The sequence below is a fragment of the Saccopteryx leptura genome, chromosome 11, assembly GCF_036850995.1.
Source record: "Saccopteryx leptura isolate mSacLep1 chromosome 11, mSacLep1_pri_phased_curated, whole genome shotgun sequence".
Lineage (NCBI taxonomy): Eukaryota > Metazoa > Chordata > Mammalia > Chiroptera > Emballonuridae > Saccopteryx > Saccopteryx leptura.
The window spans coordinates 24,193,440-24,220,094 of record NC_089513.1 but is presented as its reverse complement, the minus strand read 5'-3'; the positions used below and the strand labels follow the sequence as shown (position 1 = coordinate 24,220,094).

Here is a 26,655-nt window from a genome sequence, read left to right as displayed (position 1 = left end):
CAGCCAGGGTTTAGAACTTCTGATTTAGTCCATCCTTTATATAAAAATAAGGAAACTAATACCTGGAGAGTTTAAGTTTATTGCTCTGTATTAGCTATTTATCACTACCTAAAAATTACTCCAAAACCTAATAGCTTAAAATAATAAACATTTATTACCTCTCAGACTTTCTGTGGGTTAAGACTCTAGGAACATACTAGCTGCATTGTTCTGGCTCATGGTCTCATGAGCTTTCAGTCAGAAAAGATGTCAGCCACGGCTGGAGTCATCTGATGGCTTGATGGGTCTGTCTGTTGGATCTGCTTCCAAGGGAGTTCATTTGCACACCTGGCAAGTTAGCACTGGGTCTTGGCAGGAGGCCTCAGTTCTTCACCATGTGGACCTCTCGGGGGTTACTTGAGTGTCCTTACAACATGGCAGCTGTTTTTCATAGAGTGAGCAATCTAAGGAGGAAGCCACAATACCTTTTATAACCTAGCCTTGGAAGTCACACACCTGACTTCCGCTACAATCTGCTCAATAGAAATGAGCCACTAAAGCCATCCCACACTGAAGGGGTGTGGGAGGCAGCTCCATCTTTCGAAAGAAAGAGTATCAAAGAATTTGTAGACATATTTTAAAACCACCCATGGTCAATGTCATGTAACATTTAGTGCCAGAGCTACATGTTTCTTGACTGCTATTTCAGTGTCCGTCACCCAGTCTCATAATTAATCGATTGACTCTAAATAAGGAAGTCCCCATAAAATATTTAAGGTTCCATCAATTACCCTCTTCCTATGAGCAAACTGGTTCTTTAAAACATCAGCATCTAGAAATCACGCATGTGACCATCGCAGGCCTCATGTGACTCACCCAGACTTACCGCCTCTATTTCAGCCATTCGGATCCTCTGAACGACTGGATTACCTTGCCAGTGGAAATATGCGAGCTCCCCGTGTGATATACCAGAACTGCAACAGCCCATCATATAATGTTCCCCGAAGGCTTGTTGCAGCCAATGTCGAGTCATTTGTATTTATGACAGTTTGTGCGTGATTTAGTGCGACCTCACGTTGATAAAAAGCCATTTAAAGCTCATAAATTCGGGTGACGTGCTGCCTCCCTGGCTGGGGTTCTCGAGGACAGGCTGAGATTTGCATTGCCATTCTACTTGCATTGTTCAGGAAGAGGAAGAGGGAGAGGAAGGAAAAGGGCAAAGAAGTGGGGAACAGGAAAGAGAAGTCAGGGTGAGCGGATAGCACAGTGCAGAGGGAGAGAGAGAGCCGTGCGGTTGCCAGGGGCCTGTGGGGACTGGGCTCCTTGCACTGCCGCAGGCTCCTCTGTGGTCCTCCGGGGAGGGCCCGGGTGTGTGACGGGCACCAGCTCAGAGGGAGGGCCTGATGAAGCACACAGAGTTAAGAGGTCGCCGGACTTTATGAGCCATTTACTTCCTCTTTTAAAAGCATTGTTAAATCACAACCAAATTATAGTAAATTGTCAATTTTTATTGAAACAGGAGAGCCCTCTAGCTTCACTCCTCACGGCAGTGCTCTCTGGGGACAGCTTGACTTACAGGTGGAGCAGGTGACTTATGCCAGTCATAGGATCTGAGGGGCAGCAGCCTGGGGCCCCCCAAACGCATCTCACAAGGACCCTCAGGGAATTGGAAATTCCATCATTTAAGAACCAGCTTTTGGGGATTGGGAGGCCAGCACAGGCTACAAATTCCCAAAAGAAAATCATTTTCAGCTTACTTGATAGACACACGAATTTGGGGCTGAGTTTCCCTATTTGTAAGGGTGTCTCCTGGGTGGCAGAGATGCGAGGCGTGGGAAAGAAGCAAAGAGAAGAGACCACAGAGCCAGCACTTGTCCAGCTGTCCGAGTGGGCTTCGGTCTGATGGACCTGTTTGTTTGTCGCTCTCATTTCCCACCTGAATCAAAGAACCATCATAGGGTAGACCCAGATCTCACGTGTGGATTCTCATGGGCTCTGTAGTCAGCCCCACATAGAAGATGATCAAGCCATCAGCCTTGAGCTGGCAGGGACCCTGGAGACCTCCTAGGACAGCACATTGGAGACCAGAGTCTGCAAACTGGTCAGCCAGAGAGACCGACAGCAGCCAGGTCGCTCGACCCGGAAGTGTTTCCACACCATGAGAGGCCCTGGTGAACTTGGCCTTTCTTAGCTGGTTCACTTTTATTCAGATGTGCCGTGAGTGTGTCAGGCTCTGGGGAAGCAGAGTGGGAGGAGGGCAGCTCCCTGGGCGGTCACATGATGTGACAAATGGAAGGGGCTTCCGACAATGTCCTGTCCCTGTATGTGGGCACTTGGGGCCATGTTCATTCCACAGACATCTTTTTTATGACCCACTCAGTGTTTTATAAAAATCTGCCAACACTTGAAACAAGGAGATTCCTCACATGCACCCTCCAATACAACCACGCCCCATTCACCACACGCATGTTAGGGTTCTGGAAGCCAGTGTGGAGTGGGGCCGGCTTGGGTCCTCCGGTTCATCACAGCTCCCCCGATGACCCACCACACTCACCTTATCTGACTTTGCAGCTGCTCTCATCTTCCAGATGGGACCTCTGAGTTTCAAAGGGGAGAATGGCTTATTCAAGGAGGCACAAAATGTAGTTCTCCTGACACCCATTTTTCAAGATCCTGCTGGAAAACCCTGTGCCTCAGGCCAGCCACATTCCTCAGTGCCACGCTTCTGGGCCATGTGCCTCTCCCAGGTGGTTCTCTGTGGGTCCCATATCTCTCTAGCCAGAGTTCACGCCCTTCAAGGACCGGCACGTGGAGGCTGTAGAGGGGGCAGCTGGATGGGGGCAGGAAGGAAGGTTCAGCATTCATCTCTAACGGTGCCTCATGTGACACGGGACACACAGTAGGACTTAGGAACTGAGCGCTGGCTTACACGGAGTCTCCGTGCACCTGCCCTGAGTGTTGCCCACACACGGGACAGTTAGTGTTCTCTCGCACCTCCGTCGGTGTCCCCACAGCGGGCAGGGAGAGTGTCTTCCGCAAATTCAGTCTCCGTTTCGGCCCTGCTGACCTCTCAAGTTCATACACTCTTTTTGTCTTTGATCCAGATTCTTATTTAGTCTTTTCCCAAAGGTTCAATTTTCACTCTTATCTTTTTTTTTTTCTTTTGGCATGTGTGCACATTGTGGGGGAAGGGCGTCTATTCTTTGACTTAGAATACACTTATTTGCCATAAGGGAATTTATTTTTTCACTCAAATAAATTAGTTGTTAATTAAAGTTTTTTGATGTAATACAAAAAAAAAAAGGGTATGTTTGATTATCGGCAGCTGCACGTCGTTTGATGAGTAGTTTTTCTAAGTTCTGTCAGAACATCAGTCTTGCCCCCAAATACAGCCCCTTGCTCTCTTTGCTGGGTGTGTCTTCCTTCATCTCCTCTCTATCTCTCTCCCTCTCTCTCATTCACACACACGCATGAAAAACTATTAAGCCGCTGCTACGTTGTTCTGACTTCAAATAGGTAGGGAGGTTTTCTGTCTCGCTTTCTTATTCAGTGGTCTGCACTTCAGAGCCACACGTGGAGCTGCTTGGGAGAGGCTAAGCAGAGAGGACTTCTGCAGCAGCCAGCATTGCAGGCCTTCACCTGTGTGCACAGTTAGTAAGGCCGGAGCTGAGGCTTGAAGCCAGGCAGACCCGCTGCAAGGATCTCCGGTCACCATTCTGCAGAGAAAGAGAAAGCCCAGGCTTCTGCCTGCAGGGTCTCACCATCAGCTGTGGGGCAGGCGAAAACGGGACTCAGCTGCCCACCTCATCCAGGCAGCGTCTCCCGATGGGTGCACAGTGACTGAAGCTTTGGAGTCTAGAAGGGGAGGTTGCTGGAGGGTCTTGATAACTAGGGAAGTCATACAAGGCACACGGAAGCTTCCAGAACAAGATAGTCAGGGGTGGCTATGAGGAGGGCTGAAGTTGTCTTGGGGGCTGGTTGGGCATAGCCTAGGCAAAGTTTGCTTTCCGTTGTGATGAAATGTTCATACTCACACCTGGGGCCTGGGAAGAGATTGGCTTTGTGGAGAGAAGGCCTTGGAATGAATCGTTGACTGATAGGTTTGATCTGGTGAAGGAGAGTTTTTCTGATAGGCAAAAAGGAGGTCCACCCTACTGTTCTCAATATGGCAGGGCAGTGGCCAGAGAGGTCAGTGATGGTGACTAAAGAGACAGGTTTCCCGTGTCCTTGTCCACTCAGAACAGAAGAGCTTGGATTGCGTGTGCTCATCACCGTGGACGATGTTGCTTCCACTGTGTCAGTTTGCACACCCACAGCGAAGTAGCCTCCTGGACCATCGCTCCTCAGAGGATGGAGACCCCTCAGGAGTCTCAGGCAGCCACCAGTGTCTCTTTTACTCTTCTCATTACCCTTGGCCCCTTCAGAGATGCCTGGTAGCAGTCGTTTGAACACATGGAACTTTCTACAGAGCAGAAGGCTTTGCATTTCATCTCATTACCCTACCTGGGTGCCCGTGTGCTGAGTTCCCACTCAGGGCGCCTGCGTGTTCTGCTCGCTGTTCTTCCGTGGCTGGTCTCTGGTCTGGGTGGGGTCGGGGGGTATTTCCCTGTTGTGCTCTGAATGTGGCGGAGGAAGGCTGCAGCTGCGGGGCTCCAGGGCCATGGGCCCCCATAGGGATGGCCCATTTCCACACACTCCCTGCCAGGGGCATGGCATGCTGGGCCCCACCACTCTGGGTACCCTCCCCATTGGGCAGCTGCCTCATTGCTCTTCTAAGACGCATTCCCTGAAAGGCCAGACCCCCAAAAGCTGCTTTCTCATGTCTCTGTATTCATCAGGGAGCCTAGTTCTAATTAATTACCATCTACACTCAAGAGGGATACCTGATTGGGGGAGAGTGGGGAGGGCGGGGGAGCAGACCTAGAAATCCAGTCAAGATTTTCAGGTCTCAGTGTCTGGTGTTGGCAGCCACACTCTGCCCAGGGTAGACGAGGAGAGTGATTTATCTCGGGCGATTAGGCACAGCCAGGGTTGGAGCATCCTGAGCACGACAATGAGAAGGACCTGCCCAGGGACCTCCCACGTGCTCCAGCACTCAATAAGTGCTTAGAAAATGTTTGTTGAATGAACACATCCACATTCGAGAGAAGTCTCTCATGGCCTAATATGATTGGGATGTGTACCCCTAAAGATAGTGATTAGTCCTAACTTTTACAATGTGCTGATTCAACAACACTAGATGGAAATCTTAGTCAGAATCCACTATCGTCCCTGTTTCCCCAAATCAGTAAGTTGTATGAGTCTCAATGACATTACCGTCCCTCCAACTTGGGCAGAACTTTTTCCACGTGGGGCTGTGACTGGGAACTCACTAAAAGCGCTGTCGTGTCCAGAGAACTCTGTGATGACAAGGGCAGACCTGGTCGCACAAGGGAACGTGACCGAAGTGGCCATACTGGGTTCTCATGAGTGCATCAGAATCGAAGTTAGATGGACATTAGAAAGGAGATGACACTCAGCATGTAAGAGATGTGAAAGTTGGGAGCAGTGTCAGGAGGGGGGTTACAAACAGGCATAACACTGTGGTGATTAGAAGACACAGGTTAGGGACTCAAGTATGTGTGAGATCTGTGGGTTCTGTTCTGTAGTCCAAGTTCTTTTCCTGCATTTCTAAGGCCGCCTGTTTGCAGAAGGCACCAGCACCAGCCAGAGGATACTCAGGCCACACCTGTTGGCCTGGCACCTCACACAGTTCTGCCATGGCGCCTGCATGGTCATTTGTCCTATCAGCATTTCCGTTTTCTGCTCTGTGCCTTTCGGAGAACACTGAGCTAAGGAGTCCAGAGTCACCTCTCAGTGGGCACCTGCAGAGAAAGAACACCCGGGAATTACACAGGACCACTGCTGAATGTCAGATTTGGCCCGTGGTTGTGTGATGTAGTGGGAACCGTTTGTTGCAAACCCAACTCCAGGGTTGGGAACACAGAGCAGAGCCCTCCTGATGAAGCAGGGAGATGTTCAAGCCTCACTTTGTTCCACAAATCCTCTTGGAGCGCTGCAGTGTACCAGGTGCTGCTGGGACAGAGTAGTGAGCAGGACGTGCCAAGGTCCTGCATGTGGGGAATTTACACTGGAATAGGGTGGGACAGAGGGTGGGGAAGGGAGGGAGACAGGGAGGGAGTTAGCAACCATCTAATAAAATGTCAGATAGTGCTAAGAGTCCAGAGGAAGATCAAACAGCTCCAGAGGGTGGAGAGTGATGGAGAAGCAATGTCGTGTTGAGGAGACTAGTGTAATACACACCGTGAACTGCGTGGAGTTAGAGGGGGGGGGGGCCCTCCCCGGAAAGAAAATTCCAGGTGGAGTGAATAGCAAATGCAAAAAACCTTAGTCTCGAACCCTGGCTCAACATAAAAATCACCCTGGAAACTGAAAAAACTCTCTGGGATTGGACCTCACCCTGGATAAAATTAAAATCTCTGGAAGGAGAAAGAGAGATAGAGATAGAAAGAGAGAATGTGTGTGTGTGTGTGTATGGTGTGCATAAAACTCACTAGGTGATTCTATTGTACAAGTAACTAGGATTGCAAAATGTTGTATAAGAACAAACAACATGGAGAGCCTTGTGGCTGGAGCTGATTAAACCAGAGACCCAGGGGATGGGAGGACAGGCATGGAGACATTGGCAGAATTTAGCCAGGTTGTGTGGGGTGCTTGAAGGCCATGGTAAGGGTTTCAGATATTATTAGAAATGTTGGAAAGCCACCTAAGTGTTGGAGCAGGACTGCAATGAGCATCCCAAATGCCCCATGGCAGAGCAGCACACATGGTCTCTGCCCTTTCCACAGAAATATCAACCAAAGCTAGGGAGTAGCGGGAAGAGAAACTGTCTTTGCTCGGAGAGATTGTGCACACAGTTCCCAATCCCCGTTTGTTTAGGTGTCCAGAATAGACATTTTTACATGCAGTATGGGCTGGAAATCTCAAAACCGGAAGGCCTCTGGCCTCCCCACATTCTGCATTCTCCCTGGTGTTTAAGATGAAGAAGATAAATGCATCTTTAGGTGCAGGAACAGGGAGGGCCTCCAACTGTCTCATTTCTTCCTTAAGAGGTGTTTTCTAAAATGCAAACACAAAGAAACAGATGAGAAGAGTTGCAGATTACATTTCTGACAATGCATAATCTCCGCATGGCTGCGTGTTGTCATTAGGAAAGCCTTCTGATTACCCTGGCAGCTCTGCTTTCTAACTCCCCATGGATAGAAAGAAGCATGAAGAGAATTGCATTTCTCCAAGGATGGGGCCAAAGGTCATTCTGCACATTGGACAGCTGGCTCCGGTCATATTGAAGTGCCACAGCCTCAAGTGTTACTAACAGAATAGCTGATGACCCGGTTGTCACTTTCTTTATGCGCACTATCTCTTAAAAATTAAGCTGAAATTGTGGATTCCGAAAAATCAGGGAAGAAAATCTCCACCTGCTCTCCCTGCTCCCCTGCATTCATTATAAGTCTCTGGTGCTGCAGTATGGAAGGCCACATGGATGCAGCATGCTAGGTCCTGAATGGGTGCCTGGGCCACAGCCGCCCACTCTGCCACGAGGAAGAGGAGATTGGCATGGGCCCATGTGCTTCTGTTGGCAACATATTAGTAAATACCTCTGGGCATTTTAAGTAGAGCATTGACTTTGTAACACCAGTGCCTAAAAGACTGGCACCCCCATGTCCTTGCTCCCCAGTCACTGTTATGGTCTCAGATGGCGTGATTTGATAAAAATGGCACTGGATGGAGAGTCAGAGACGGGAGCTGAAGCCTATTGCAGACTAGTATTGTGGTGCTGAGCAGGTGATTAACCCTGTAGAGCTTCAGTTCACTAATCTGTAAGAAGAGGTGACAACTTGAATATGCTCCCCTGTTTCTCCCAGCAGTATGAGTCTGGGATGGTTTGCCCACTTGGCAAGAGACTGGAGGGTTAGTGAGCAGAGAGGTGAGGTAGATGTGGTGGGGAAGGCCATGGGGAAGAGTGTGCAGGCTGCAGGGTCAGGGAGAGAGGACTTGGGAGAGGAGTTCAGCTCACAGCTCAGGCTCTTTCTCACCATGTAGTCCTGGGCAAATGGCTTAACCTCGCTGAACCTCACATTCTTTATCTTCAGGGTGGGATTACTGATACCTGCTCAGAAAAAAAAAAATGGCCTGAGAAATAAATGAGATTTATATGAAGCACCCAGTACACATGAGAGCCTATTAACTACAGGCTAGCTAGCTATTCCCATCAGCTACCCACCCCGTACTGCGTAATTACTTATGCCTTTGGAGTATTTAGTTATCTTCCAACGTGATGTGGAGCTCAGCAAGAGAAAGATTAATTCTCTTAGCATCGGGTTTGATTGTAAATGTTTCTAAATTGCCCCCCAAATCTTCCTATTGAGCTCTCACCTCGATAAGATCATTCTTGTTGTGAAGGGCCCTGCAATGTTGGATGCAGATTGGATCAGGAGTTTTTCTCTATCCCCTAAATCAGTGTGGTATCTGGGCTCTGCCTGGGCTGCACAGTACGATGCATTGAAAACTGGAGTGTTGCCTCATGACATAGCATGGAATTTGCATCCCAGGCACCCATGGGGATCAGGAAAATGCATGCAACTCCCACGAACTCTTGTCCTGTAAGAATCTGCCCTAAATCAAGGCGGGCATCCCTACCTGGTGTTGACATGCACTGCTATGTGTACATACCGTTAATTAGGCCCAGGTGGTTTCCCACGTGGGGGATTGGAGTGAGGAGCCACCAACTTCTTTGCTGCAGGAAACCTTTTTGTAAAGATGCAGCTATTGACTTATTTCTTCCCCGTGCACCACCCTCAGGACCCCTGCTCTCTCCTCTCTGCGGCCCCTTGAGAATGGTGTAGAAGTTCTAGTGAAAATGGAGCACCGCTAGGCACCCTCCTGGACCAGGTCCAAGTGAACTCACAGGACCTGCTCATGCAGAATTCTTGGTATCTTTAATCCACCTTTCAGCAGACACTTATTATAGGTCTGCTTGGTCCTAGAGACAGATGCAAAATCCTAACAGTCCAACTCTGCCTTCCAAGAGCTCCCAGTGACTGGCTCAATGACTCAGGACCTGTTCAACCCCAGAGCAGGGGCAAGGGGTGTCCTGAAGTCCATTGCATAACAGCTGCCCATAGGGACTTCAGTTTGGCTGTTTGCCTGATGGAGCAGGGCTCATACACTCATCATCATCATCATCATCATTATTATCATCATCAATATTGTTTGCATCAACATTGTCATTTTCCAAAGTCAAAGGAATTATGTACTCTCTCAACTCAGAAGCCATCAGAAGGGCAGTGTGTGCTGAGTGTAAAGTGGGTAGTGCAGATAGCACACGGTGGGACAGTTCAGAGAGGGGAGGTTCAGGAAAGCTTCTCGAGAGTTGAGTCTTTGTTTGGATCTTAATGATATCTGTAATTTGAATGGCCAGAGAGAAGCGAGCTCAGACAGCACTTATCAGTAGAGGAAGAGATCTGGGCTGGGAGTCCACCACTTTTAGGGAAATGGAGTTCAGAGAGTTGCTGGAGCTGGTGTGTGGGAAGGAATATGTAAAATATTTATATTAAAAGCCCAGAACACCTTGGTCCTTAGCTCTGCTGGTCCACAGCCGCAGCCAGGGTTCTTCCTGCTCTAGGCTGTGCGACACTCTGGCAGCTTCCCTTGTGCCATCCTCTCTGCACCTCTGCCGGCCTCTTCTCTCTCTTTCCTTCCTGGCACACTCACACAGTGCCAGGCGTATAGTATGCATCCTGTTTCTGGGTCTCTGGGTCCTCCTATGAAATGGACATTTAGGAACCCTTGGAGAGTCTAACACTAAACCAGCCCTGCTTGGCCTTATTGTATCCCTTGCTCCACCTGCTTCCCCACGTCTCTAGGCCGGGAATGCCAATCTCTGAAGGGGACACCTGGGTCCTGGGCCTCTTCAAGGGACCTGCCCATGGCTGCTGAGCCTCGGGCGGGCCAGGCTGCACTGCTCCTTCTGGGTTCCGCCCAGGAAGCCCACACTCCTGTGGACGGCACGGCCACCAGTCCTGTGCCCCGGGACCAGGGCCTCCCATGCCCTCCCAGGTGCAGGAGGCTCTGGAAGGCGTGCAGGGCCACAGCTTACCAGTCCCGTGCCCCGGGACCAGGGCCTCCCATGCCCTCCCAGGTGCAGGAGGCTCTGGAAGGCGTGCAGGGCCACAGCTTACCAGTCCCGTGCCCCAGGACCAGGGCCTCCCATGCCCTCCCAGGTGCAGGAGGCTCTGGAAGGCGTGCAGGGCCACAGCTTACCAGTCCCGTGCCCCGGGACCAGGGCCTCCCATGCCCTCCCAGGTGCAGGAGGCTCTGGAAGGCGTGCAGGGCCACCGCTTTGATCACACACACAATAGCCTCAGCACCGAGGCATCCATGCTAATCACTTTTGATTACAAATGGATTAAATAGGACAGCAGCTGCACAGGGCTGCTTTGATTCAGGGCCGCTCAGTAATGAGATGCACAGGCACAGGCTGGGCAGCTGCCATCAGCTCTGCCCAGCCCTTGTCACACCTCCTCCAGGGGCACCTTCAGGCGGGGGCATTGCACTGAGACACGAGGGAAACCGAGGCAGCGCGCACAGGCCCTGCATTCAGCCAGCCTCAGCGGCGCCCTCAGCCTCGTTCAAGATATCCCCAGGGCCACCTGGCGTGCCTGCACTTCTCCAGTGGCTCGGCCATGTTCCTCCCCATCTTGCTGCAGGAAACACAGGCTGTTCCCTCGGTATTCTCAGGAGGGAGGGTGTGGGGCCGGGGGTTAAGCACCAGCCACTCTTTGGAGATGAGTCCCGAGTTTAAGTCCAGGATGCACAAAGCGCCCCCCCCTTCCCGTAACCATGTTCCGTATCCGTTCATTTGGCTTCTCAGAGAGAGTTGAAATAGCGCCCTCAGTAATAATCTTCTATGTATAACACGTGTGAAGGACAATCCGGACCCTCTCACATTTTGTTTTCCCACAATGCTGCGAGCTAGCCGGGATTTTTAGACCTCTTTCAGAAACAAGAAAGTGAAATTTAGACAGGTAAAAAGGCCTTTCCCCGGTGCCTTTGTGTACTCTTTCTGGATCTTTGGAGACCAGCCCAGGCTCTGTCCCTCTGCCGTGTGCTCATCAACCAGCTCCTCTTTCCCTCGTCGGAGAATGTCCTCAGTGTATCTAGTTTCCGATGATGTCTCCATGAAAGTGGTGACCGCCTGCATGAGTCTATTTTTGTACATAGACTGAACCAATTTGGGATTGTGGGGTATGAGCAGCTGCCTTGGCTAAACTGCAAGGCTCAAGGGAGGGAAGGGAGATAAGAGGGATTCAGCAACTGAAGCCAAGAGTTCTTCAGGCCATTCGTTAGATGTGCTACTAAATTTGACCTTGAGGCATTTTATGTTTGGCCAAAAGCATTCAAAAAGAGCGTTGGGAATCCCCTGTTTCTAATAAAAGCTTCCACAGAAGTGTGAGCATTACCACCTCCTGCCTACCCTTGCCCTCAGCCCGCAGCCCTCAACCCTCACGGAGACAAGTTGTCAACCTGACTCTGAGGTGGCCACTTAAAAACCAGCCACAACAGAGCCATGGCCAAAACCCCTTTGTGTTGTCCACCAGCTTCTCATGCTAAAGGATGTCCGAGAGTTGTGGGCTTGGGAGCAGATTAGGGAAAGGAAGGGGTGCAAAGTTTAATGCCAATCACATCGACAGATGAGCACAACACAGTCTCACCATGTCCGTGTAAGTGGTCCAAGCCGAGCCCACTGCCCCCTGGACGATCTACAGAAGAGGGGGGTGACTCACATTTACAAAGCACTGACTTCTCAGGGACCCTTACGGGCATGCATCCCACCCTCCAGGCATCCCTACGAGGTGGCTGATGCTACCCATCTCTTGTGGATAAGAACAGTCTTGAGATTAAGCTGCTAGAAAGAGTGAATAGCTGAACTTGGGTCTGGTTGACTATCAAGCAAGTGTTCCTTTGCAGAACACGTGGCCTTCTAGGTGAACAGTGAGCTTAGGGGTGGTGAGTGACTGGCACAATGTCACCGTGCCAGGTAATGGCAGAATTTGGTTAGAATTCAGAAGTGCCAACCTCGGTCTGGTCTTCCTTCACATTACAGATTGTAGGGGCCCTCCCAATTTGCAGTTTTCCTGCATGGGCCTTGGAGCATGATGTCCCAGTTTTCCAAAGTGCCTTTTGCACAAGTCTCTGCTTAGCAACTCCTGCCTATCCTGCAGGGCTCAGCTGGGTCATTGCTCCCCGGAAAAGCCTTCCTTAACCAACCCCAAATTTTCAGTGAGGCGTTTCTCTGGTAACTCTCTTGTCATACCCACTCCCCCCCATTTATTTTCAACTCTGAAACTAGTGCCTTTACGTTGGTAGCTTGACAAGGTGAGAGTATTTATACCATGAAAATGGGCAAAGCTTTGCATCAGGGCTTTCTATTTTTCCTTCCTGAGAGTCAATTATTAAAGATTTGCCAGCACAAGACTGTTGGTAACAGTGACTCCTCTCACTAGAGTAATGTGCTCAGACCTGAGAGCCACGTTTTGTGGGAGGCATTTATAGGCTTGATGGTGATGACACAGGAAGGCATATTCAGGGAAGAAGAGTTGAAAACACGGGGTGTTCCACTTGGGGATGTGTGGAGCTGACACCTGTCATCACGTGAGTCAGTGATGGCCAGTGGCAGCAGGAATGAGCACGCTGTACTGTGTGCGTGGGCAGGACCAGAGAGTCCAGGGGGAGGATGCCAGTACAGCAGGAGCCCTCTGGGTTTGGTAGCTGGCTCTAAGTTGAGAGGTGGGGTTGATTAGTCTGTCTCTTCCTCATCTGTTAAATGGGGTTCACATTTCCTATTTAACAGGAATATCATAATGATTTTTTTAAAAAGCAGCTGGTTCCTGTTCCTCAGAAGTAGGGGGATGAATTTTAGCGAGATACGTGTCAACTGAATAGAGGTAGAATTTGCTAAAGACTGTTGCTGGGCACTAAAATAGCAAGTGTCACTTCCTCAGCGGTGCTCAAGCTGGTGTCCGTCTGTCAGAGAAGGGGATTCCTGCGTGGGAGGGGGCTGGTCTGGAAAATCACGCCCCAAGATCCCTTCTAGTAAAGCCAAGAACATGTCCCCGGGCAAGTCACTGACTGATTTTTTGCCTCATTTCCTCCATCCGTTACACAAGTAGGATGGTTGCTCTCCTTCCGGTTTTCGTTGTCCACTTGAGCAGCCCCGTATTCTAATTCGGGCCTCTCTCCGTTAGCTCTCTCATCATGCCCATACATTATTTTTCTCACCTGTATTTGCCTTGAACTTGTCATGACTCTAAATTACATTTAATTTTCTTATTCAAAAGTAATGTTGTCTCCTCAGTTAGACTCTTGGGTTCCATGAGGTCTAGGACTGTGTTTTATTTGTTTATTTGTATATCCTCAGAATGTTGTTGGGGTGATTAAGTGAGCTCATCATTTGAAATGTTTTTAGATCTAGAAAGTATTTTATCAGTCTAATACTTCACCAATATTGTCATAATAAAGACATTCTAAACCTTGATATTGTGAAAACTCTGGGCAATTGTCCCTGTGACTTGGCTAGGCAGAACACCTGCCATTTTGCACCCAATTGGTTGTAGATGGTTGACAATTAAAGGACAGTAGTCAAACTCTTTTAAATTGCTGGTAGAAATAAGTGTTTTTGTCTTAGAATTAGATGCTTGTTAATATCCCATGAGGTCAAGGAAAGCCTTAGGGTGCATGGAGAGACTGGGCCACAGCTGTTGACACTCACGTGCCTTTCATTTAGATATGGCAAAAGTAAGTGGCTGGACAAAGCTAGGTATGGTTTCCCTCCCCTCTTGTCCCTCTTTTATCCCAGAGTCAGGCTTTCTTCATATGGCTGTCCAGGTAGCAGTGGGTCCCCTGCCCTCCAAATTATGGGTCTCTCTCCCCTCTGTTTTCAGCTACAATTTCTTAGATTTGGAATTTTTAATCAAAAGGCATGGGGACTCCCCCGTTCTTTTTTTTCTGGCCTAGTTAGAAGTGAAGCACAGCAAATAGCTACCCTGAGAATATCTGCACAGTGATTACGGTGCAATTGATTGATAGTGTGCACTTTCCTAAAGCCAGGTTAGTAGGAAGGGATGTGTAGAGGAACAACAGAAAGACCAGTGAGAGCTGAGGGCATAGACGCTCCTAAAGATACACTTAGGCTTTGCCAACTCCTCAGTCCTGCCCAGGGCCCTCCCTGTCCTTATGCCCTAACACTCCACCATTTTTGCTATCATTATCTCACTCCAAGTACCTTTAGTAATAGTTTGTGTGAAACCTGATCATGCCTTGGGTGAGTGGCAGGGCCATCTATAACCTTTCCAAGATTCACAGGCTGTCAGATCATGGGGTAATCATTCAGAATTCCTCATGTCAACGGTGGGGAATACTAAGGGCCGGGGAGGGATGTACCTTGTCCAAGGTCTCGCTACCAGTAAATTTCCAAATGTGACTGCAAAAGTGAACATCGCCAGTCCCTGTGGTGGGCTGATCGTTTGTGCTATAAATAAAGGGCTTGGGCACATGGTGACTGAAGGGGCCGCAGACGGCATTAGCAGCTACTTCCAGTCCTGCTGATACAGCATCTGTGTTGTGTTCATTTCTCTAAATCTCAGTGGGCAATGTATAGACAGCCCCCAACTGAGCAGCCAGAAATTCTGGGCAGATTTGTCCAAAAAATGGGTGGACTATGACTCAGGCACATTTGTGATTTCAGGAAGAACAAGTGAAGGCTGTCTTATTTGGAGAAGAGGTCCAGGGAGGTATAATCCATGTCTGATTGAGACGTTTTGATGCAGAGGAAACCTCCATTGCCAGATACTTCTGTGAGATGATCTTCTGGTGCTTGAGCGTGAAAGTGCAAGAGACCATGTTTAGCAAACAGTAGTGAAGGCAGGACTGCACAAAACACAAACAGGTGCATAACCCCAGCAAAGAGGAGTTACTAGTGAACCTGCTATTTCTAGAAGTCCTGTATACAATACAAGAAGGACAACTTTTTAAATTTTATTTTTCAATTATTGGTTGTATTCTACACTACTTTGTATTAGTTTGAGGTGTACAGCACTGTGGAGAGGCATTCATATAGATTACAAAGTGTTCCCTCCCATAATTCAAGTGCCCATTGGCACCATACATAGTTATTACAATAGTATTGACTATATTTCTACACTGTACTTTATATCCCCATGACTATTTTGTAACTACCAATTTGTACTTCTCAATCCCTCACCTCTTTCACCCTGTCCCTCAGAATCCCCCCCCCCCTCTTCTGGCAATTGTCAGAATTTTTATTTTGCTTGTTTGTTTATTTTGTTCATTATATTTCACCTGTAAGTAAAATCATATAGTATTTGTCTTTCTCTGCTTGGCCTGTTTTACTCAGCATAATAATGCCCTCTAGATCTATCCATGCTGTTGCAAATGGTAAGATTTAGTTTCTTTTTAGAGCTGAGTAGTTGTCTATTATTGTGTAAATGTGCTACACTTTTTTTACCCATTTGTCTATTGATGGGCACTTGGGTTGCTTGTATATCTTGGCTATTGTAAATAACACTGCAATGAACATGTGCATTCCTCCCAAAGCTGTACACTCAAAGAGGATGGCCTTCCTCAACAGAGGAGAGGACCATTCTTGGGTCAAATGTATATGAGTAGCTGCTCTCCCTTGCAAGATACTCCAAACAAGCTCTTAAGAGGGACAGATTTTTAATAAAACAGCAGGATGTATCTATTCCAAAAGTCATGACTCCTTCAAAGTTGTCTAAGAATCTTGAAAGGAACCTAGTCCTGTTTTCTGAGGGCTTTCCGTTAGCTTCATATGCTAGGAACATTTTTGGAAGTTGTAGAGTATCTTGAATGGTGAAGGATCATTCTGGAAACATCCAAATGTCTTGGTCCTCAAACAGCCCCCATCCTAGGGAGTGGCAGGACCAAGTAAGAACTCAGCCTTTACGATGCCTGTGACACTATTACCGCTTAAGCAAGTGGTTGTGACAACAGCTTTCAAATAGAAGTTCAAAGAAATTTTTATTTCAACCAGTAGCAAAGTATATACGTAAGCAAGTTCCACTTGGTTAAGTAAAACGAATAAGCAAAATGACCTGATCTTCTTTAAAAAAAAAACCAAAACAACAACTTAGCACTCTTTCTGATGAAAACTGTAAACAGAGATATCTGATAAGCAAAGATTGTCTTTTAAAATTTAGTTCATGAAGGGGGTTTCCTGTGGATGAGAGGAAGAACTCCTGGTTTCACTTCTCTTATCTTTGATGAAGACAGTGGCCTGTTTTTCCTGAAGATTGTGCCTCCTTGATTCTGTGAGGCACAAACTGCCCTTCCTGCTCACTCTTTCCCATTCTCACTCTTCGAAGATGTCGTAGCATTGTTTCATGTGTGTAGTAGCAAAGATGAATTACTTGGGATTTGCCATTTTTTATATTGTTACAACTCTCTAGTTATATGATCATAATGCTATTTCTCTTCCTTAGGATGCAACTATCCTTTTCCCATTATTGGTTACCCTTTTTTATAAATGTGCCTTGCTCATGTGTTTAGAAGGCTGAGATCTTTTCTAGGTGGAATGAAGTTACTGGTGGTGGTGCCACACGTATGGAATAGTTAAGAATGAACATAGGCTTTGTACTCAAATGGAATTGAGTATGTTCTCTGGATCTGTCAATCACCAACTTTGAACATACTATTTGGTGTAGCTAAGTTTCTGCTTTCTCATTCATGAAATGGGTATACACGTAGCACTGCCTTATGCGAGTCTTAGGAGGATTTAACAATATGAGCTGATTCCTGGAAAGTGTTTATTAGTCAGTGGGGATTCCGAGCACTTGAGATGGTGCCCTGAACTTGGCATGTTCTCACTGCTGGAAGGAAAGAAGGAAGGGAGGAAGGGAAGGGGGGGGACAAACTCGTTTAGAGAGAGAAGATACCATGATAATTAACAGTGTTTGCAGCAGTGTATATATAGTGTACAGTGCAGACTCCAGTGAGCCCTTGGTCAGCTAGGATTCGGGAACTAAGATCCTTTGAAAAAAGTCCACTTGAGTTCACAGAAACTTGAGGGGGAAGAACAAGAGAGGAGGATGTTACCTTAGATGCCGACACTATGAGACTGCATGGGGCCAAGGCGAGGTCTGGCTCCCACCTGCATGGCAGGTTATCTGGGGCACTGCTGCCAGTGGTACCAATGTCCCTGACTGACTCCTGGAAGAGAAGGGAGGAAGAAGGTAACATTCCATTTGGGGACTTTTGAGTGGGTCCTGGGTGCCTTAGACAGAGGACTAGACTTGTCAGGATTCAACGCTATCTTCAAATTCAGATTCTGCCACTTTTTGCTTCCGTAATCCTGGGTGAACTAGTTAACCAATTTGCTCCTCCGTTTGCTCAATTATAAAATGGTAAAAATGATGCTATGATGCTTTCCTCCATAGATCATGTGAAAATGAAGAGAAATAATAGAGTAAAATTATCTACCTGGTTTAATAACAAGCAAAAGTACGTCTTGAAAAATCACTTATTTTTTTCTGATCTCACAATTACCAAGAGTTCAGAGTAGGCTTTTTGGAGAGAAACTTCTCTTTTACCAGAGGCTTAAAAAACTGTGGCTACCTGCAGCGGTCAGGTTCAGCTATGCTTGGGTCCAGCTTGACATGATTCCTTTTAGATATTCACCTGTAATTGTGATAAATTGCTCGCGATTTGGCCCAGGGGAAGCAGAGTCTCAGCCAAATTGGCTTCACTGAGCTGTGGAGCAGAGCTTCCGACTCCAGTGCTTGGTCACCCTGAAGCGAGTGCCCTCTGTGCCACTCAGGGAGCCTAAGGGTGTGAATCCGTTTCCAGGGATTCCTCAAGAATCCCAGAAAGCTTTCATAGTCACCTTGGAGCCAAGCGCGCAGATCCTCTGGACAATCAGCAGCAGTTCAGTACATAATGGAAAGAAGGGGTTTTCTCCCAGCATCCAGTTGGCTTGGCCTGTGCTCCGTGAGGGGAGCCTCCTGCACTGGCCTCGTAGACACCTGGGAGACAGCCCCCAAATGTTTGCATGTGATTTCTTCATTCTGTGTGAAGGGAAGGCCGTACAGCCCAGACTGTGCTCCTGAGCGGTGCCTCTCTGAGCTCTGTCTTTTCCCGGTCAATTAGTTCTGCTTTCTTCAGCGCGTACTTGCTGGGCTTCAGGCAGAGAGAGCGGGCGTCACCGCCGTCGGAAGGTGGAAGGGGACAGAGAAAGCATTTTCTCTGATGAGTAACTCCTATGTGCAGAGTACTAAAGGCAGTTTTCTTAAAATGAGGTCTGGCTATGCCTCAGCTCTGCTAAGAAGTTAGAGATGACTATCTTGGCATTTTTAAAGAGGTGAGCTGGCGAATTCTCTTTCCTCAGGTACATTCTGTTCACACTGCAAGTGGCTTCCTCACCGCTGTCGGGCCTTCTCTTTCTAGACAGGAGTTTTCAAATTTTCTGTTTCACAAAGCTTTAAATCAAATAGGTCTTCACATGGAAATCCAATATAAAATATCCATAAAAGTTGTGTCATTTCAAATTCGGTGGAATCGGGGCTGGAACTTTCCACCTTGGCTCCTGTCCCCCACCTGACAATTCCCAAGACTGTTCTGTGGAATCCAAGACTCCTTAGGATACAGTTTGAAAACCACTATTCTATAAGTTTCCTATGCATGATTCACTCGGAAGGGTCAGAGCATCATAGAGGACCCGATAAAAGCTCTAATAGTGCACATTCCAAAAATAGCAGGAGGCTCACAGACTGATGAGTCAGCCACGCCGGCTCCAACACCATCCTAACAGCTACTAATCGTGTAGCCTCAGAAACAGCTTAACCCTCTGGTGCTCTTTTTTACCAAGATACTTAATAAATGGGGATATCAGCCTCCATGTCACCAGCTTATACCAGGTGTATCTTTGTAAACGTCCCATCCATCACTATACCAGATGCCCTTGGTGACATCCAGTTTTCTTGGTCCGGAGAACAAGACATTTAAAAAGAATTCTACTAGGAAGTTCAAAAAGGGCGGGGTGAGCTTCTTCTATTAGGTTCACCAGGTTCAAATACCATAAAGGAGGACTCATCGTCCTGGGAGTTCTAGATTAGGGTATTCAGAGGCCTCTTCCTTCATTGGGTCTCAGTTGCAGCTCTAATCTTTGAGAACAATGAAAGGCATTCCTACCGAGAAGTTGAAATAGCTGTGACTTGGACAGCTATCAGATACACACACCACCATACAAGCATGGGTTATATGTGCAAGGTTACTCACGGACTTAAAAAAGGAAAAGGTAAAAGCTCTTCTACCTGCATAACTAGGGGTATTTGTTACAGATCTAACTGGTAAATATTAGAACCCCATCATTTAACAAATAATAAAAGAAAAATAAAAGCCATCAAGACCGGGCTTGCCTGGAGTTATATTCAGTTATTATTAGTCATGCTTGTTACTCTTTGGGAAAGAGCCCAAAGCTAAGACTGGATATGTCAGTGGTTTGGGGTTTAACCTTTAAAAGTCCATGACTCTGAGGGGATTTAACAAAAGGACTCTCAGCCCAGCGAGGATGGCAGGCTCCAGGGTGCAGCTTGCCTCTTAGGCTAGCGGGAAGCTGGCTGCTTGGCCTCTGCGCCACGCACCCCAGATGCGTGGGCAGTTAGAAGCAATGCCTCTTGAATTGTAAGGTTGTTTTATGGGGACATGACTGCAGCCTCACTAGGAAGGTGAACCTGTGTAGCAGTCTTAAGTGGCCAGCAGTCTAAGTTCCTATTTGCACACCGGTAATGGAAGCCCAGGAGAAGACTCCATCACCCTGCCTAATATCCTCTTGATTAGGAGTTCTCCCGGAGCATACGGACAGCCTCTTAGAGGGGAAGGCTTGTGTGTGTGTGAGGGGGGGGGGGGAGTTTATCTGCTGGAAAAGAGGAGACAGAGGAGACTAGAGAGTCTGTTCCGTCTTGTTTTCATCCCTAATGTGAGAGGGCCACTTTAGGGTGCTAGAGGTGTGGGGCCAGTGGGAATGTGGGATTCACTTTATAGGGAGTAAAATCAAGCCTGGATAGGTGAATAAGCCCATAATTAGGGAGTGGAGGCAGGCCCAGGGCAAGCACATGTGCGTTCTCCCGCCCAGCCCCACGAATGGCCTTCTGCACGCCCGTGTTCCATCAGCCTTCCCGCTAAGGAGAAGCTCCCTGCTGGTTTCATTTTGCTTCCTTTACTACAGTTTCTACATGTCCTCCCGTGGGCCTGAAAGAGTTGTGGCTTATTCACGAAGGATGGTTCCAGAGACTGTTACTTGGTGGAAATCACCTTAACCGTCTCTCCTTCTCTCTGTCTGACCCGACTTCCCTTGCAACACTCCTCTCCGCTTTCAGAACCTCCCAGTCCCCAGGGGTTAGGGCATCTAACACTTCCTTTGGTTTATATACAAATCTTAGGGTTTGTGGCTCCTGGTTTTCCACTGAATAAGTCACTCTTCCTGGGCCTCGGTTCTGTTTTTGCCAAGATCGAAGTGAGGTTAGTTGGTTTCTGAAAACCTCAGCCCCACAGATGACTAGATGTTTGTCTTGGCTTTCTGGAACATCGCCTTCCACATGGCTGCCCTGAACTGTTTTGTGGGTTGAGGGATCGGGGTGGGATGGGGTTCAGGTTCCACCCTATCACCAAAGAAGGAAGGAAACAATGCTTCAAAAAATGAAGGGGAAGGAAAAGATCTATTTCTTCGAAATAAGAAAAGAAAATGAGAACAGAGTGAAAGTAAGGAGGGGAGCACATGAAGTAGTCTTATTTAATGAAAGGGTTTGTCTTTAAGGGCAGTCAGCAGGCAGGAAGGCAGCTGTTGCAGGGTGGCCCCAGGCCCAGGGAAGTCCCCAGGTGATGCAGGCTGTGACTGTACTGGGAGACCTTTTGGTGAGAGGGCAGGACAACAGCAAGAGAGCAGAGAGCCTCCGGGAAGCTGAGGGTCTCTCTCCTCTCACCTGCTTAGGGTCCCACAGCTTTCTTTATCCTCCAGTCCTCCCTGCTTCCTGCCCTACCCCTCAGGCTTGGAGAGGCCACAAAAAAAGAACTTTGGCCTCGAGAGAAAACTTCAGCTCCTCCAAAATGGAAAATAGGGTCATCATCCTAATATTTTGATCGCAGACTCTTCCCGAGAGCAGCTGAATGTGGCAGGAATGGCAATGGCCTGAGACAGGGTCCCGGAACATGCCTGGCTCCACCAGGGAGATGAAAGAATTCTCTCCTCCCTTTGCCTTTTAAATGTAATTCTGTCTGCCCTTCTCCGCCACACCCGCTCAACCCACTCCCTGGAGCCTTGCGGACACTCAGCCGTCCTGAGAAAAGGCAGGATCCTTTTCATTAACTTCAGCCTGATTGAAGTCCCCAGAGCCCCCAGTGCCAGGGCCATCCATTCCCCTCCCGTCCTGCCTCTCTGCCTGGGAGCCTCCCCACACAGCCGGGCTGCTCCAGGCAGCGAACAGTTTTCCGAAGGGACAGAGTGAGGATGGGGTCTGCACAGAACTGGAGAAAGCCTGGATCTGTGCTTTTTAGGTCAGTGGTTGTATGGAGGGCCATGCTCATCTCTGCTCGCCCGCGCCTCAGTTCCCCCTGAACTGCCAAGCACGTCCCTCTCACCCCCAGGATGGAGGCCAGCAGTCAGTTGTGTCAGGCTGTGAGGGTTGGACCGGGCAGAGACGGTCAGGCCGAGGTTTCTGCAGTGGGGCTCCGGGACCCATGCAGGCCTGTTGTTAACAAGCAGTGTGATCTTGAAGTCTTTTATCAACTTCTGCAAAATAAGGACCTAGTCTGGAGCTTTTAACATCTGTTTTGGTGGCAGAGCATTCATTTTCAAATGGAATTGCATTCCTGAAAGAGGGGTGAAGGGAGGGAGAGGTGGAGACCTGTCCACACCACCTTCCCATGTTCCAGTTCTGCAGCAGGAGTGGCTTTTGAGCCCTCTGGGGACACAAGGTTGTCCTCATCCACCCAGGAACCGTCTCCTTCAGGTCTCGACACTGTAAGAATGGAAGTCACTTTGGAGGACCAGATCTGCAACTTTAAAAGATAGGAGAATTTCTTGTCCTGTGTTTATAACCCACATCTGAGCACCACCCTTCAGTGCCCAGGGCCAGCTTTTCCTTTCCTGGGTGCAGGGTGTATGGGCGTCAGGGAAATCATCAGTAGGGAAGGAGAGGGTTCAAGGAGCAGAGCCCATGTTTTGCCCAAGAGCTCTTGTGTTTGATTGGAGCATGCGTAGAACCCGGAGCCAGGAGGCAAGGATTTGGGGCTGAATGATGAGGAAAGGCAGACTTCTGTACCCTGTTCTTAGGGAACCCTTGAGAGAGGAGGTCACAAGACGTAGCTTGGTGTTTTCCCAGGTCAGATAGCACCTGAAAGGCATGCTAGTTGTGAGTAGATAGTGCAGGATCAACAAGGTAGGGAGTTCAGAAGGTTAGAACGGGTCCCCAAACTTTTTACCCAGGGGGCCAGTTCACTGTCCCTCAGACCGTTGGAGGGCTGGACTATAAAAAAAACTATGAAAAAATCCCTATGCACACTGCACATATTTTATTTTAAAGTAAAAAAACAAAACGGGAACAAATACAATATTTAAAATAAAGAACAAGTAAATTTAAATCAACAAACTGACCAGTATTTCAATGGGAACTATGGGCCTGCTTTTGGCTAATGAGATGGTCAATGTTCGGTTCCATATTTGTCACTGCTAGCCGTAACAAGTGATATGACACGCTTCCGGAGCGTGCCGCGTGCATCCCACGTCACTGAAAACAGTACTGTACGTGAGCGACGCTGCGCTTTGCGGTACCACCACATACAGTACTCCACATACAACAGATGCAGCCTGTGCTCCTCTCACTGACCACCAATGAATGAGGTGCCCCTTCCAGAAGTGCGAAGTGTGGTAGGGACTGGATAAATGGCCTCAGGGGGCCGCATGCGGCCCGTGGGCCATAGTTTGGGGACCCCTGGTTTAGAAGTTACTGGATCACTGTTCTTGATGCCACCGCTCTGCCTCCCCCAACCCACCATCAGATAAGCTGTGACCCATCGGAACTTCGAGGGGCCCACTGAACATTCCGCTTCATCCCCAGGAAGACGAAATACCCTCCCTCTGTTCAGCCTCTGTTGCTTTCATACTTTCTTTTCTTCAATTTAACCTTTGACTCCAGCACTGAAGTATAAGCCAATATTCTCTCATAAAAGCTGCAGCGGATAGATAGGAGAGTTTGTTCCCATCGCTGATTAATTCATTCAGATATCTGAGTGCCTGCTTCAGGCAGGAAATGCTCGAGATGCTGAGTGCCACTTCCTCTTGTTGCTTTGAAGGATGTCGCAGGCCCTCCCTCACAAATCTCTTCTCCAGACTCAGCAGTTGAGTTGCTCTAGCCCTCACCGCCAGGCCGACAGTATTCCCCACTTTCCCTTTCAGCCTTACTGACTAATTGTATGTCCAGATTCTTCAGTACTTTGTAAATGCAGAAGTTATATGAGATAGTAACCATGGTCTTGTTAAGGTGAGGGGGGGAAAATACACACACACACACACACACACACACACACACACACAAAAAAAAAAAAAAAAAAAACAAAAAAACAAAAAAAAACACCACAAAACAGACCTTTAAACAACTCAGAAAAAAATTGCATGAATCTGGCTCCTTCTTAAGAGAAGAAAGGAGGGCCGAAGGATTCCAGGGAGGGTGGGGTAGGTCCCGACTTTCTTGAGCTAGGGATGTTATGAATAATAACCCAAAATGTGATATCTCTCTTTCCAATTAAACAAATGGAGCTGGTTATTTCTCAAGTCCAGAGCTCTACTGACATGAGGAAATAGTGCATCTGATAAGAGGCTTTCCAATACCCTTGTGGCTATTTGCAGTTGTGGTGGCAGAACTAGGAGGAGCTAGACCTTTTGGGCTCTACCTGCTGTCTACCTGATGAGCCCTGTTAAAAGGTTGTAGAAGAGTTTTTGCCCACTGCATTCCAAGGTCCTGAGATTTTGAGATTTGATTCCTATATGCTAAGACACATTGGTGTCCTTATCCTTAACAAGGTCACTTCCATACTCGTACCTCACCCTGGCCTTTCTGTTCCTCCTCCCCAAGTTCATCCTAACCTGTGCTAAGCTCAAGTTAGAAGACTAGGCTGTACTGAGAAGACCTGAAGAGTGGGCGGTCATTACCAATGAAATAAAACAACCTCTGGGCAGGAGGTTCAGTTAAGGGTCATTCATAGGGATACGTGTTTTATGTTACTGTTATTTAACTTCCGTAAGCCTCAACTTTCCCATCCATTAAGTAGAGATACTTTCTCTTTCATGATGAAGCTGAGAAGATTAAAAATGTTATATAGAACAGCACTCACTGAACACACAGGGCACCCAGGGAGTAGATATTCAATGCATGATAATGCCCTCCCTTCTTGCTCACTGCCAGCTGTGGCTGGTGATGGTAGATGCACATGCTGAGGGAGCTGTGCTGGGGTTGGTGAGTCCCTTTCTTCATGTTTCTGTTCTTGCTACTGCCCCCCCCCCACCAAAGTGCCTGTGTCAGCTGCCCTTCCATGTTCAAAGCTCAGTTCAAACACCATCTTATTTCAGCAACCCCTGACCTTTCTTGACTTTTGTCCATGGTTTGACACTCACATTCTACTACGCTCTGCTCATACTGACATACACATCTTATCCTTTGGCCAAATTATAGGTTCCTTACAGACAGGAACTAAATCTCATCATGTTTGGCACTTAGTGTCTACTCACGTCCCCCTATGGCTTGTTGGCCGTTTCATTACAGAAGGGCCAAACTGGCACTCTGTCAAAGTGGTGCCACCTTCTCAAGGTACCCTCTGCATGGAGAGCTGACCCTCAGCCCTGGGTGGGGGAGAAAGGTACAGCTCTTCCATTCTGCTCTGTCTTCGTGGTCATTCTCCTATCTCCATCATTTCTGACAAAGTCACTTAGAGAAGCTCAAAAAGTCCTGTTGAGCTTTGCTGAAGACTGATGGCACTAGAGCCCATCATGACTCCCTCTGTCTCTTGAACCAAACAAAAATATTGTTACAGCAAACATGAAATCTTTACTGTTTTTTGCAAACTCTCTCCGGGCCTAACAAAGCTAGCAGTCACCTTGGATCAATGTTAGCATTTGCCCTTTGTCTCTGTACACCACACCTTCTCAGCACTTCTGAGCAGAAATAAAGAATGTTATTTCATTCAATTAATCATATGAGTCTATGGAGTGCTTTCTGGAGAGGATGCAAAAATGTTTAAACCTTAACTTTACCCTTTATTACTGATTAAACACAGAGATACAGAAGACATATAAACTTGACTTTTCTGTTTTAATACTATACATGATCATTTTAGGCATAAGCTATAAATACAGAAATAGTATATAGGATCAAAGATGTATGATAAACGGAAATTGGGTCACATATAGCTGAGTCATGCAAGGGTCGTTTTTTCTGGTTTGATTAATGTGTGCGTGCACACGCACACACACGCAGAAGGAGGAGGAGGAGGGGGAGATGCAGCTCTCCCAGATGAAATGGGCCATTAACTGTCTCTTTAGCTTGTGGTATTGGAGACTACTTTGACAATAGGAAGGAAGTCAGGGACCCTCTTCCTAAGGAAGTGTATACATCTATAAACACATACTTGCGGTCTCAGTGGGTCTGGATCTGCCAATGTCAATCCAGAGATCATGATCCCTAACTGAAGACCCTGTGAAGCATTGGTGGCACTTGTTGGAAAGGTAGGAGAGACAGTAGAGAGGGGTAATGCAGTCAGAAATGGGTGGCCACAAGGTGGGAAGGTCTTTGGGTCGAGGTTCCTAGCCCAAAGGCATGCTTACCTTTGGCCGTTCTGCTGCTTTAGCTCCGGATCTAGGCTCAGGCAAGTCCATCGCTGATCTGTTGTACTGGGGAGACTGTATGTGAACTTGAAGAAGCATCACTAAGGAAAATTTCTGTGTTCTTTTCCAGCTCCTCACAGCCAGTGACCTCGCAGCCAGTGACCTCAAAGGATTTCAGCCACAGGTAAGTCCCAGGACTCTTGTTATGAAGTTTGGGAGAATGAAATGCTTTATACCTTGGTCATGTGCAAACAACGTTGGTATCTGGGCGGAAACACCACCTGGGATTTCCAGCTTCTCCGATTCAAAGTGCCGGCCTTGACCGTGACCTCGTAGCTTTCCCTCTCCCTTCAGCTCCTCTCTCTTCACGTCGTGATCAAAACAACCCTTTTCTCTCTCTTTCTCTCAATATTTTACCATGAGGAAAAAATATAGACCAAGATGTTTGGAATGTGTGTGGTCCTAGGTGACTTGGCTTAGAAAGGATTAGGCCCAAGAAGTAGAGGATGGCGCAGGGCTGGGGTGTTTCTCTGCCTTTCTCTTTTTTGAGACAGGATGATCACATTTATATCATCTTTGTGTGCCCAAGCTTTGGTCTGGCAGCCATGTTCATCTCAGACTCCTGAAGATGGTTGAACTTTGCTCATCTTGGTGGGTTTTGCTGATCTTAGTTAAGAAATTGCCATTATTCTCTCTGGCGAGAATGCTGT

General features: G+C 47.8%; 1 protein-coding gene across 2 annotated transcripts in view; it reads left to right on the top strand.

Annotated features, from left to right (window-relative positions):
- SETBP1 (SET binding protein 1) overlaps nucleotides 1-26,655 on the top strand; it is a 356,358-nt gene that overhangs the window by 165,503 nt on the left and 164,200 nt on the right. For both annotated transcript variants that reach the window (XM_066353555.1, XM_066353557.1), the window contains exon 3: nucleotides 26,076-26,129. In XM_066353555.1, the coding sequence (XP_066209652.1) occupies nucleotides 26,076-26,129 (54 nt within the window). The remainder of the gene's footprint in view (nucleotides 1-26,075; nucleotides 26,130-26,655) is intronic.